This window comes from Trichechus manatus, unplaced genomic scaffold, assembly GCF_000243295.1.
Source record: "Trichechus manatus latirostris isolate Lorelei unplaced genomic scaffold, TriManLat1.0 scaffold00236, whole genome shotgun sequence".
NCBI lineage: Eukaryota > Metazoa > Chordata > Mammalia > Sirenia > Trichechidae > Trichechus > Trichechus manatus.
Genome location: NW_004444172.1, coordinates 2,920,072 through 2,934,704, shown reverse-complemented (window position 1 = coordinate 2,934,704; position 14,633 = coordinate 2,920,072). Strand labels below are relative to the sequence as shown.

Genomic DNA, 14,633 nt, shown 5'->3' with positions numbered 1-14,633 from the left:
AGTTGTCAAGGATTTCATTTTACTTGGATCCACAATCAACACCCATGGAAGCAGCAGTCAAGAAATCAAATGATGCATTGCACTGGGCAAATCTGCCGCAAAAAGACCTCTTTAAAGTTTTGAAAAGCAAAGATGTCACTTTAAGGAATGAGATGTGCCTGACCCCACCGTGGTGTTTTCAATCACCTCATATACATGCAAAAGCTGGGCATTAAATAAGAAAGCCTGAAGAAGAATTGACACTTTTGAGTTATGATGTTGGCGAAGAATGTTGAATATACCACAGACTGCCAAAAGAACGGACAAATCTGTCTTGGAAGAAGTACAGCCAGAACGCTCCTTAGAAGTGATGATAGCAAGACTTCGTCTCACATACATGTTATCAGAAGGTACCAGTCCCTAGAGAAGATCATCATGCTTGGTAAAGTAGAGGGTTGGTGAAGGAGAGGAAGACCCTCAAGGAGATGGATTGACACAGTGGCTATAACAATAGGCTCAAGCATAATAACGACCATGAGGACGGTGCAGGCCTGGGCAGTGTTTTGTTCTGTTGTACATAGGGTCGCTATGAGTTGGAAGTGACTCAATGGCACCTAACAATGACATATAGGATGTTAGAAGATAACAAGTACTGTGAGAAAAAAATTAAGCAGAGAAGAGAGATAAGGCATACTAGGGGTGGAGAGGCAGGGGGGTTTAGCTTTAAATAGGATGGTTAGATATTTGAGCCAAAACCTGAAAGAGATGAAGGAACGAGCCATGTGGCTAACTGGAACAAGAGTGTTCCAAAGAAAGGGGATGGTTGGTACAAAGGTCCTGAATCATGCTTGGCATGTCCTAAGAAGAACAAGGAGGCAAGTGTAGTTAGAACAGAGTGAGCAAGAGTGAGAAGAATAGGAAAAGAAGACTGAAATAAAAGAAAGTAACAGGATAGTGACTAACTGAGTAGAGGCTCTTGGAGAACCATTGTGAGGATTTAGACTTTTTCCTGTGTGTTACCAGAATCACTCCAGCTGCTCTGCTGATAAGAGGGAAGCAAGACACCAGCTAACATCAATGGTAATCGTCCAAGCAAGATATGATGATGTCTTGGATCTGGTGGAAGTCAGTATATGTTTTAAGGGTGGAGGCAATATGATTTGCTGATAGAGTGGATGAGGAGTGAAAGGCAAAAAAGGGTCAAAATTGACTAGGAAGTTTTTAGCGGAAACAACTGAAAGATTGGGTTGCCATTACCTGAAATGAGGAAGTCTTTCTTATATAATTGATAATTAATTGATATTAAGTGATTGACACCAGGCACTGCGATAGATAACATGGCACAAATTAGTGACATGTTAAATAACTCTCCTCCTATTAGGGATAAGAAAATCCAATAAAAAAAGTGTAGATGGGAATTTTTTTAAATTTTAAAATGTAGTGTCATTCATTCAACTAAAGGATTATCTTTGAAATTCAAGGTGGCCCAAAGAAAGGGAGAGAGGAAGATAGCAGAGCTCTAAGCTGGGCTCCATGAAACCAAAGGCCATTGTAAAAAAATATAGAATATGGAAAGGCATAGACATTTGCAATAACATAGTACGTTCGTAGAATTGTTAGAGGGTAAACTGAGAGCAGGGTAGCATGGAAGTGTGTCATAGAGGACATCTGGTAGAATAAAGAATTTAGACATTATTCTAAGAGGGATAGGAAACCTTTAAAGAGTTTTAAGCATGAGCTTGATATGATGAGATTGATGTGAGATTTGGGGGCAGTCTGACACTTGGAGAAAGATGTGGTTCTTCAGCTGTAGAATATGATAAAGACTACCTCTTTGACTTGAATATTAACAGTCTTGTTTCTCCTCTTGTTCATTGTTGGTATGCAAAACACACCAGTGGAATGGCACTGGGGCAGAATCACACTACAGTGATGAGATTCATCTTGTTGGGCCTCACAGACCAGGCTGACCTTAAACAACTCCTCTTTGCTATCTTCCTGCTGATCTACTCCATGACTCTGGTGGGCAACCTGGGCATGATAGACCTGATCCGCACCAGCTCTCCCCTCCACACTCCCATGTACTTCCTCCTGAGTGTGCTCTCCTTTCTTGACATCTGCAACTCCTCTGTGTTCACCCCAATGCTGCTGACCAGCTTCCTTACCACTGACCAGTCCATCTCTTTAGTAGGCTGTGTGGTCCAGATGGCCCTCATGATCCTCCATGGAACAGGGGAGTGTCTGCTCCTGGCCATCATGGCCTATGACAGATTTGTGGCCATCTGCTACCCCCTTCTCTACTACACTATCATGTCCAAGCACTTCTGTGTCCAGCTGGTTGTGGTCACCTATGCTGTGGGTGTGTTCATTTCAGCTGTACAGACAGGGAATGCCTTCAGCCTACCTTTCTGTGGCCCCAACATCATCGATCATTACTTCTGTGACATCCCTCCAGTGCTCCAACTGGCCTGCTCTGATACCACCACAGCCAATATCATCCTGCTCTTCTTCTCCACCTTGGTCACTGTCCCCACAGTGTCAGTCATCTTGGTCTCTTATGCCTACATCCTGGTCACAATCTGTAGGTTGAGGTCCCTGGATGCCCAACGCAAAGCCTTCTCCACCTGTGCCTCACACCTCACCGCCCTCTCCCTCTTCTATGGATCTGTGTTCCTTGTATATGTCCAACCCAATCCTGAGAGTGCTTCAGCCTACAACAAGATCCTCACTGTGTTCTACACCATAGTGATCCCCATGCTGAACCCCCTGGTCTACAGCCTAAGGAATAAAGATGTCAAGGCTGCTGTACAAGTAAGGGTTCTTAACCTAAGCCAAAAAGGAATTTTTCAGAAAGCCATCTAGTAGTTTATAAAATAGAAGAGAAGCCTAGACAACTGTCTTAGGCTGGGTTGTGTAGAAAAGCAAAACCAGTAAAGCGTATAAATATATATAGAGAGAAATTTATGTCAAGGAAACAGCTTCTGCAACTGTAGAGGCTAAAATGTCCCAAGTTCGTGGATCAGTGTAGAGGCTTCTCCCAATTCACGGAGCCACAGAAGCTGGAAGGTCAGAAGGTTGGAGACGGGCTCCCGCTCACAGGCTGTTAAGGTCAACAAACTCCAAGATCAGCAAATAAGACCGCAAGGTTTCTCCTGTTTCACGTAGCTGCAGGGCCTAGTGAACCCAAGAGCAGCAGGTCAGGGAACTGGACTCTTGCTCACAGGCTAAGAAGATTGACAAATTCCAAGATCAACAGGTAAGCTGCTAGCTCAAGTCCCAAGAACCGGAGGTGAGACAACAAGAGGCAGCTGCTGAGTCTAGAACAAGCCAAAAACCTTGGCAAGTTGAGCAGGCAGAAAGTAATCAGCGGAAGGCAGAGAGATGAAACTGAGACAGCGGTGAGCTGTCACAGGCCCCACCTCCGCCAGTACCACTCATAGGATTCCATCATGGGGGTGATCACATATCAAATTTCAACAGGGAAATGATCACAACATTATACAACTGCTAAAACACTGAGAATAATGGCCTAGCCAAATTGACCTACAGTCTTAACCATCACAACAACTCAGATGGGATAGGAACTGAAAGACAAGGCACAGCTAAGATTCTGCCACTGTGAAACGAGACCACTGGTATAAAAACTCATGAAAAGGTTTACACACAAAAAGAAACAATTTTTGATGGTTACAAGGAAGAGGAGAGGAGGGAAAAACACTAAATAGATGATAAGTGGTAACTTTGGTGAAGGGTAAGACAGTACACAATACTGGGGAAACCAACACAACTGACCAAGACAAGGTCATGGAAGCTTCATAGACACATCCATTCTCCCTGAGGGAGCAAATTACTGGGCTGAAGGCTGAGGACTATGGTCTTAGGGGACATCTAGCTCAACTGGCATAACAGTTTATAAAGAAAATGTTCTATACCCTACTTTGGTGAATAGCATCTGGGGTCTTAAAAGCTTGTGAGTGGCCATCTAAGATACTCCACTGGTTCCACCCTGTCTGGAGCAAGAAAACCAAAGACACAAGGGAAAGATTAGTCCAAAGGATTAATGGACCACAACTACCACAGCCTCCACCAGGCTGAGTCCAACACAACTAGATAGTGCCCGGCTACCACTACTGCCTGCTCTGACAGGGATCACAATAAAGGGTCCCAAACAGAGCTGGAGATAAATGTAGAACAAAATTCAAACTCGCTAAAAAAAAAAAATACCAGACTTACTGGACTGACAGAGACTGGAGAAACCCCAAGAGTATGGCCCCCAGACCTTCATCTAACAAAGTACTGAAGTCACTCCTGAAGTTCACCCTTCAGTCAAAGATTAGACAGGCCTATAAAACAAAACAAGACTAAATGGGCACACCAGCACAGGGGCAGGGACGAAAAGGCAGGAGGGGACAGGAAAACTGGTAATGGGGAACCCAAGGTCCAGAAGTGGAGAGCGTTAACACATCATGGGTTGCAAACAATGTCACAAAACAATATGTGAAAGAATTGTTTAATGAGAAACTAATTTGCTCCGTAAACCCCTATCTGAAACACAATAAAAAAAAAGCTGAAGAAAAAAAATGTTCTGTGTAGGCTGCCACCACTGTGGTCATCAGTTTGGACATTCTCCATTGCTATAGCTAGCAACACTGCCTCTTATAATTCACTGCTGCTTTGTTGCTGGGCAAAGCCAGCCCTACAGTAGCCACCACACCACACTCTCTCTTGCATCCAACTATGTATCATCTCTCATTATCTCCTCAAGACCAAGTCCTAGACAACAGCGTTCACCTGTTTGGCTACAAATATCCTACATCCACTGGTATCCTACATCCAGCATGGATAGCTTATGCCTACCCATATCCTACATCTACACTTCTAGCTTACAGAGATGTGGGAGATGGAAATAGACTCTCCTTTCACACAGAATTGGGAGTTGGAGTCTATCTTCCTCCTGTCTTGAGATTTCTCAAAAATAGAATTGTTGAATGTCAAACAGCAAAAATGACATATTTCAACAAGAATAGTCTTCCCTACAAGGTTGAGGACCATTCCTCAACATTAGAGAAATGGTCCATGTAGTTTTTGAGCATAAGAAGGAGATAGTAAGCACTTGACTTCATGGGAGAAAATGGATGTAAACTACTTCCATTTTACCTAGCTACCTCAAGTTCTGAGCTCCTAAATCCATGGAATCACCTCAGTTTATGAATCACCCGGGGAAGGGAAAAAGAATAAGAGTAGGAATGTGAATGGCGTAAATAGAGAAGAGGAGGAAAAAAAGCCTGACAGTAGTAGGTCCAGATAGGAAGGGGAAAAAGGGAGGTCTTGACAGATTGCATTGAGCCAGCCCAACTGGGCTTGAGCCTCATGAAGAAGACAAACAAGCAATTGCATCCCTGCCAGACAAAACCTCCCAGTTCGTACGCAACTTCACAGAATCTGAGCCCTTCATTATTCATAGATAGCAAAGTGAGACCATATTTTCTCAGAAAACTAAATTATCCAGGGGTGGACCTGTTAATCAATGCCTCAGGATGACATTGAAATCATATGTCATCACCTCCTGGTCTTATTTACAAGTTTGGGGTAATTTTTTTTAATATACTCGGAAGTTTAGGGACTGAAATCATTTCACGAAAACAATCCATTTGCTTAACAGAGCCCTTTCCTTTGAGTAATAATTTCCCTTAGGAAATTCTCTCAGGGCCAAGGTGACACTGAGGGCCAGGCAGCAGAAAAGGGAGTGTCAAATCCCTCTTCCACTGCCCTAAGTAAATCCAAACTCTGCTTTCTAATCTCACAAACTCCTGAGCACAAGTCCCCCATAGCCCTAGGCAACCCAGTCACAGACTAAGAAGAAGAAAACAGGCTTCCCAGGAATAGGTTAGTGAGGGACCTAAGAGGAATGGAGGAAAGATAAGACAGAGGAGTGAGAACAGGAACAGCTCATGGCATGGCAAAGTTTGCCCAGAGAGACAAAACATCCAACTCCTTTGGCCTTATAGACACTGCTCCTTCCAAATGGAGCTCAGCCTTCTCCTCTTCTCTACCTTCACCTAAAACCATCTGCCACAGAACATGATAGGATTCATCAGCATGTTGGTTTAAAATTAAGTCAAAATGTTACCGCGCTCAAGAGCATTTAAATTAGATTTTTATTTACGCTATGTCTTAAGAGAACCCAGAGCCCACCCAGTACCTGCAAATCTGGAACTTTCTATTGGGGAAAGTGGGACTAAAGGAAAGAAGGGAGGGGAGGATCCAGCTTCAGGCTCGGAAAGGAGAAGCAATTAGTGGTCAGTCTGGGAACCAGAGGACTGAGCTACAACAAACCATGGTCTTAGCAAACCATGGATGTTGAATGAATGATTATTGCTGCCAAGGACTTGCTCTGTTATGTAAGGAAAATGAGTTACCCTGTTGGACCTTAGGTCTGCCCTATGTAGAATAAAGATGTGATCCCTAAAACTTCAAGGGAAGTAAATCTCTTTGAACCCCCTGAGTGTTAATCTTGTTCTCAAGGGTCTCAAACTCTTTTAAACTTATCCTAGAAACCCTTGAGAGAGGGGACATTGTAACAAAGCAGGGAGTAAACCCTTGATTTGGGATTTTTATGAAAAACTCAAGCTCTCCAGCAGCTGACAGCTATCACTCATCAAGTGGGGTCTCTCTCCAGCCATCATTTCTAGGGACAACTTGGGGCCACCATTTATTAACTCCTAGATCTATCCTTGGAGTATCCAAGCATCTGCAAATCACCACTGACTTATGTGTGAACTAAGGGGTACAGGATGAAAGGAATCAAATGTACATTAGACAGGGACCTTCTCTCAGAGAAAGAATCTCAAGACAGTCTGAGAACATCATCAGCTGAAGTTGGTCAGAGGCAACTAGCAAGACAGGGAGAGGCAGATACCACCCCTCCAGAAAATTCCTGGACCCTGCCAGGGAATAGTCTTCCCTCCTCCTCCACAGGTCAGGGTACAGAACACTGATCCTCCTCTCCAGAGAGTCTAAGATCCTGTTATGATCACCAGCTTCTCCAGGACCTCAGAGAAACTGGCCACCAGCCCCAAGAAACTGAGCTAGATGGGAAGCAAGCCTGGCTCACAGACAATATGTGCATGTTGTTATTGCTGCGTGCCATTGAGTTGATTCCAACTACTCATAGTGACCCCGTGTGACACAGTGGAACTGCCCCATACAGTTTCCTTGTCTGTAATCTTTACAGAAGCAGATTGCCAGGTCTTTCTCCCATGGAGCCAATGGGTGGGATCAAAGTGCCAACCTCTTGTTTAGCAGCTGAGCACTTAACCATTGTGCAGCCGGGGCTCCTTATGCTTCATAAAGATGGATTTGCTCAGTAGAAGGAGCACTAGTCAATCCAGTAGTCAATCTCAAGGACCCATTCTTCTGGTCTATGATGTTCATAAAGTATATTTATCATCGTTCTGAGAAGCTATGGAGCCAGTGGAGACTGGCATATAAATTTCAAGACCAGCCCCCCAGAGTCAATATTACTCAGAAAGTTCTGTGCCCACAAATCTGTGAAAGTGCTACCAGATGAACAACATGTCTAAAGTACGACCTCGGGGTCTGAACGGTGTTATTATGCCATTCAACAGCGAGTTTGCTGTTCTACCCATTTGTGCTTTTAAGCTCAAAAGTACAAGTCTTTATAAAAGTGACTCCAATCACTTTACTTACAAAATACCAGTAAACAAATGCTATGAGGAAGGCTAGAGGGCTCTTGAATCCTGCCCTAGGAAGACCACACCAGGAAGGGAGACCAAAGAAGTACTCTGAAATCTTTGGGGCAGGCTGGGATCCTTCAAAATTTCTTAGGGGGCTCCCATTCTAATAGCTCTGCCTTCATGACTCTCCCTCTTCTGACTTCCCAAGTCATGTTTAGACATTCAGCCCAAATGTGCATCCCTGTAGTTGCAGCCCCTGCACCAAAGTCCCCACAGTGGAACTCCTTGAAGACGCCATCTGTCTTAGTTATCCAATGCTGCTGGAACAGAACTACTACAAGTGAGTGGCTTTAAAGAACAGAAATTTACTTTCTCACAGTTCAGGAGGCTAAGAGTCTGAATTCAGAGCAAGGGCAAGTGCCCAGGGACAATCTAGAAGTTGCACCCCCACCCGCATTTCAAGATGAATAGAAGTTGATAATGACAATGTGCCAGCAAAAATGCCTAACTCCCTCTTGTCTAGCTGCCTCAGTCAGTCACCTTTCATATTTGTGGTGCCTCGGAATGTCATTCCACACCTTGTCTGGCACCCCCTGGACTTGTACCCAGGGGCAAGTGCCCCCTCTGACCCACCTCGCCGTGCCTCTGTCTACCATGCTTGAGGAAGGATGTTAGGCCATACCGGGTTAATAAGAACTGCTTGATGGCACCCCCTTCAAGTGGCATCCAGGGCACATGCCATATCTGCCATACCTTAGATACGTCTCTGATTCAGAACACTAGCTGTAAGAGAAGGCTCGCCCTCTCTCTCAGACCTGTGGTAAGAGAGAATACCGCCACGACACAGTCTTACTAGTGTCTCAAAAGAAGGAAGTCAGGAGAGGATATTTACAGGGCTTGAGGGTCCGGACTCAAGTGGTATAAAGTGGATTTTTCAAGGCAAGGAAAAGATCAGGATTGGACAGTGTTTGTGAATGATAATTTAGGATTGGCTGACATGGGGAGGGGAGGGTCTGGAAGAAAATCTTGATAAGTAAATTGTTGTTTGATGAGGAAGTTATTTGTCCGGGTGAATAATCTATTGTCCTGGAAGGAGAGCTGTTTGCCAAGAGGAGCAAATTGTTTGTTCAGATAAATTAGTTTGCAGGAATTTCATGAAGCAAACATTGAAGTTATTTATTGGCTTACAGCCATGTCTTTCTAGACCTGTATTTCCTGGAACAATTAGTTAAGTCATGTTCCCACAGAAAGTCTCCGTTTTCAATCCCAACTGTTCAACTTTGTGGATATGTTGTTGTTGCTGGTTGCCGTCAAGGCAGCTCTGACTCATGGAGGCCTGGTGTATAACAGAACGGAATGTTGCTCAGTCCTGTTCCATCTTCATGATCTTTGGAATGTGTGAGTCCATTCTTGCAGCTATTGTGTCAATCCATTTTATTGAGGTTTTCCCTCTTTTTCGCTGACTTTTGACTTTATCAAACATGATTTCATTTTCTAGCAATCAGTCTTTCCTGTTGATATATTCAAAGTAAGCAGGACAAAGTCTCACCATCTTGCTTCTAACGAACATTCTGGATGTACAATCAGAATCTTGTAGACATAGATTATCTCAATTCTCAAGTTCAACTCATTATATTTAAAAAACTCTATGAGAGTTTATACTGTCTCCATGGAAACAGAGGTTCACTTCCTCCCACCAGTGGCATTGTGTATCAGCTATAATGCTGCATGTTTCTCCTACCCCCTTCCCCAGACTGAGCTGATGACTGTTAGTGGGAAAACAGCCTCAGCTGGAAAAGAGCTCATTGTCATGTATAGAGAGGTTATGCCCTAAATGGTTAATTAGTCATCAGCATTCCCCAGAAAGGATCTAGGTCATTGAGTGGAACTGGGGGCAGTAACAGAGGACCATGCAGTGCAGGATAATTTTAGGAAATGATTTTCTTATTCAGAAAGACCAGAGCTCCAGAGCCTGTTTTCACTGTCTGTACATAACTTTTGGCAAAGATCTTCCCCTCTCTGTGTCTCTTTTCCCACCTCCAAATATTTTGAGCTAGATGTTCCCCATGAGTCCTTTTGACTACAGCTTTCTGAGATTCTTTGACTTGGCTCCACTAATGTATATCTACTCTTCATTAAAAAAAAATGAAAAGACAATAAATAGCATCCTTTTGGCTGCTTGTATAGCCTTTACATTTATACAGTCATTGTACCAAAAATAATTTCAATGTTCAACATATGATCAAGAACTGATAGTATTGATGGAAGAGGTCCAAGTGCACTGGAGGCATTGACAAAAAACAAGTCCAGGAATCAAGGTATTTCAACAAATGGATGCAACCTTGGAAGCACTTACTTGTCTATGTCAAGAAATTTGGAAGACAGCTACCTGGCAAACTGACTGGAAGAAATCCATATTTGTGCCCATTCCAAAGAAATGTAATCCAACAGAATGTGGAAATTATTGAACAATATCATTAATATCATAGGCAAGTATGCAATGATAAAGAACAACGATGAAGCCGTGAAACATTTTATAAAATGGAGGAAGCTGGAGGTCATTATGCTGAGTGAATTTAGTTAGTCACAGAAGGACAAATATTGTGTAAGACACTATTATAAGAACTCAAGGAAAGGTTTAAACACAGAAGAAACCATTCTTTGACAGTTACAAGGGTGGGGAGGGAGGGTGAGGATTATTTACTAACTAGATAGTAGGTAAGAGCTATCTTAGGTGAAGAGAAGGACAGCACACACTACAGTGGAAGTCAGCACAACTGGACTACACCAAAGCTAAAAGTTTCCTGAATAGAATCAAACACTTTGAGGGACAGAGTAGCAGAGGTAGGGGTCTGGGGACCATGCTTTCAAGGGACATCCAGGTCAATTGGCATAACAAAGCTTATTAAGAAAGTGTTCTGCATCCTACTTTGGTGAGTGGAGTCTGGGATCTTGAAAGCTTGCAAGCGGCCATCTAAGATGCATCAATTGGTCCCCAACCACCTGGAGTAAAGGAGAATGAAGAACATCAAAGGCACAAAGAAAGTATTAGCCCAAGAGACAGAAAGGGCCACATAAACCAGAGACTTCATCAGCCTGAGACCAGAAGAACTAGATGGTGCCAGGCTACCACCAATGACTGCCCTGACAGGGAACACAACTGAGAGTCCCGGATGGAGCAGGAGAAAGGTAGGTTGCAGAACTCAAATTCTAATAAGAAGACCAGGCTTAATGGTCTGACTGAGACTGGAGGAACCCGGAAAGCATGGCCTCTGGATTCTCTATCAGCCCAGAACTAAAACAATTTCCGAGGCCAACTCTTCAGACAAGGATTGGACTGGACTGTGGGACATAAAATGATACTCATGAGGAGTGTGCCTCTTAGCTCAAGTAGATACAAGAGACTAAATGGGCAGCTTCTGTCCACAGGTGAGATGGGAAGGCAGAGAAGGTTAGGAGCTGGTTGAATGGACATGAGGAATCAGGGGTGGAAAGGACGAGCGTGCTGTCACAGTATGGAGAGAGCAATTAGAGTCACATAACAATGTATGTATAAATTTTTGTGCGGGAAAAATTTTTTTAAAAATCACAGGCAAGTAAAATTTTGCTGAAGATCATTCAAAAGCAGTTGCAGCAGTGCATTGACAAGGAACTCTCAGAAATATAAGCCAGATTCAGAAGAGGACGTGGAATGAGAGATATCATTACTGATGTCAGATGGATCTGGCTGAAAGCAGATAACACAAGAAAGATGTTTACCTGTGTTTTATAGATTATGCAAAGGCATTCAACTGTGTGGATCATAACAATTTTTGAATAACATTGTGAAGAATGGAAATTCCAGAACACTTAATCGTGCTCATGAGGAACCTAAATTAGACCAAGAAGGAGTCATTTGAATGGAATAAGGGATACTGTGTGGTTTAAAATCAGGAAAGGTTAACAAATGGTGCTGGCAAAACTGGATGTCCATTTGCAAAAAAAATGAAACAGGACCCATATCTCACACCATATACAAAAACTAATTCAAAATGGATCAAAGACCTAAATATAAAGCGAAAAACTGTAAAGTTCATAGAAGAAAAAATAGAAACAACCCTAGAGGCCCTAATATGTGGCATTAACAGGATACAAACCATAACTAACAACACACAAACTCCAGAAGATAAGTTAGATAACTGGAATCTTCTAAAAATTAAACGCTTATGCTCATCAAAAGACTTCACCAAAGTAGTAAAAAGGGAACCTACTGACTGGGAAAAAATTTTGGGCATTATAAGTCATACAAATGTCTAATCTCTAAAATCTACAAGAAAATCCAACACCTCTACAACAAAAAGACAAATAATCCAATTAAAAAATAGGCAAAGGAAATGAACAGACACTTCACCAAAAAAGACATTCAAGCGGCCAACAGACACATGAGGAAATGCTCGGGATCACTAGCCATTAGAGAAATGCAGATTAAAACCACAGTGAAATACCATCTCACCCCAGCATTACTGGCACGAATAAAAAAAACTGGAAATAACAAATGTTGGAGGGGCTGCGGGGAGATCGGAACTCTTATGCACTGCTGGTGGGAATGCAAAATGATACAACCATTTTGGAAAATGATATGGCGCTTCCTCAGAAAGCTAGAAATAGAAATACCATATGATCCAGCAATCCCACTTCTAGGAATATATCCTAGAGAAACAAGAGCCTTCACACGAATAGACATATGCACATCCATGTTCATTACAGCATTGCTCACAATAGCAAAAAGCTGGAAACAACCTAGATGCCCATCAACAGATGAATGAATAAACAAACTATGGTACATATACACAATGGACTATTATGCAATGATAAAGAAGAAAAATGAATCTGTGAAGCATCTCATAACATGGATGAAAATGGAGTACATTATGGTGACTGAAATAAGTCAATCACAAAAGGACAAATATTGTATGAGATCTCTACTGTAAAAACTCACGAAAAAGATTACACAAAAAACGAAACAATCTTTGTTGGTTATGATGGATGGGAGGTGTAGGGGGAGAAATACTAAATAGACAATAGGTAAGTGGTAATTTTGGTGAAGGGTAAGACAGTACACAATACTGGGGAAGCCAGCACAACTTGTACAAGGAAAGGTCGTGGAAGCTCCATAGACACATCCAAAATCCCTGAAGGACTGAATTGCTGGGCAGAGGGCTGTGGGGACCATGGTCTCAGGGAACACCTAGTTCAATTGGCATAACACAGTTCATAAAGAAAACGTTCTACATTCTACTCTGGTGAGTAGCATCTGGGGTCTTAAAAGCCTGTGAGTGGCCATCTAAGATACTCCACTGGTCTCATCCCTTCGGGAGCAAGGGAGAATGATGTAAACAAGATACAAGGGAAAGATTAGTCCAAAAGACTGATGGACCACAACTACCACAGCCTCCACCAGACTGAGTCCAGTACAACTAGATGGTGCCTGGCTACCACCACTGACTGCTCTGACCGGGATTACAACAGAGGGTCCCAGACAGAGCTGGAGAAAAATGTAGAACAAAACTCTAACTCACAAAAAAAGACCAGACTTACTGGCCCGACAGAGACTGGAGAAACCCCAAGAGTATGGCCCCTGGACACCCTTTTAGCTCAGTAATTAAGTCACTCCCGAGGTTCACTGTTCAGCCAAAGACTAGATAGCTAAACAAAATGAGACTAATGGGGCACAACAGTCTAGGGACAAGGACTAGAAGGCAGGAGGGGACAGGAAAGCTGGCAATAGGGAACCCAAGGTTGAGAAGGGACAGTGATGACATGTCTTGAGGTTGTGAACCATTGTCATAAAACAATATGTGTACTAACTGTTTAATAAGAAACTCTTTGTTCTGTAAACCTTCATCTAAAGTACAATTTTTAAAAAATCAGGAAAGGTGTGTATCAGGGTTATATCCTTTCACCATACTTATTAAATCTTTATGCTAAGCAAATAATCTGAGAAGCTGGACTATATGAAGAACTCCTCATCTGGTTTGGAGGAAAACTCATTAACAACCTACAATATACAGATGACACAATCTTGCTTGCTGAAAGTGAAGAAGACTTGAAGCACTTGAAGATCAAAGACTACGGTCTTCAGTATGGATTACACCTCAACATAAAGAAAACAAAAATCCTCACTACTGGACCATAAGCAACGTCATGATAAACAAAGCAAATATTGAAGCTGTCAAGGATTTCATTTTACTTGAATCCAAAATTAACGCCCATGGAAGCAGCAGTCAAGAAATCAAACGATATATTACATTAGGCTGATCTTCTGTAAAAAGACGCCCTTAAAGTGTTAAAGAGCAAAGATATCATTTTGAGGATTCATGTGCCCTTGAACCAAGCCATGGTATTTTCCATTGCTTTATACACATGCGAAAGCTGAACAATGACTAAGGAAGACCAAAGAAGAACTGATGCCTTTGAATTATGGTGTTGGTAAAAAATATTGAATATGCTATGGAGTGCCAGAAGAATGGAGCCTTGTTGGTGAAGTGGTTAAGAGCTTGGCTGCTAACCGAAAGGTCAGCAGTTCAAATCTACCAGCCACTCCTTGGAAACTCTGTGGGACAGTTCTACTCTGTCCTATAGGGTCGCTATGAGTCAGAATTGACTCGATGGCAACAGGTTTGGTTTTTGGTTTTGGCCAGAAGAATAAACAAATCTGTCTTGGAAGAAGTACAGCCAGAAAGCTCCTTAGAAGCAAGGATGGGGAGACTTCATCTCAAGTACTTAAAACATGTTATCAGGAGGAACCAGTCCCTGGAGAAGGACATCATGATTGGTAAAGTAGAGGGTCATCAAAAATGAGGAAGCCCCTCAATGAGATGGGCTGACACAGTGGCTGCTACAATGGGATCAAATATAGCAATGACTGTGAGGATGGTGCAGGACCAGGCAGTGTTCTTTTTTTTTTGTACATAGGAT

At 42.7% G+C, this 14,633-nt stretch overlaps 1 protein-coding gene across 1 annotated transcript; it reads left to right on the top strand.

Annotated features, from left to right (window-relative positions):
- Positions 1 to 1,872: 1,872 nt before the first annotated feature.
- LOC101342213 (olfactory receptor 477-like) lies at positions 1,873 to 2,841 on the top strand. Its single transcript, XM_004389254.3, has one exon. It carries the CDS (start codon positions 1,882 to 1,884, stop codon positions 2,839 to 2,841), a length of 960 nt encoding a protein of 319 aa, XP_004389311.3. The 5' UTR covers positions 1,873 to 1,881.
- The last annotated feature ends 11,792 nt before the right edge of the window (positions 2,842 to 14,633 follow it).

Coding starts and splice junctions, on each gene's coding strand:
- LOC101342213 (XM_004389254.3), top strand. CDS start 1,882: ATGGCACTGGGGCAGAATCACACTACAGTGATGAGATTCATCTTGTTG.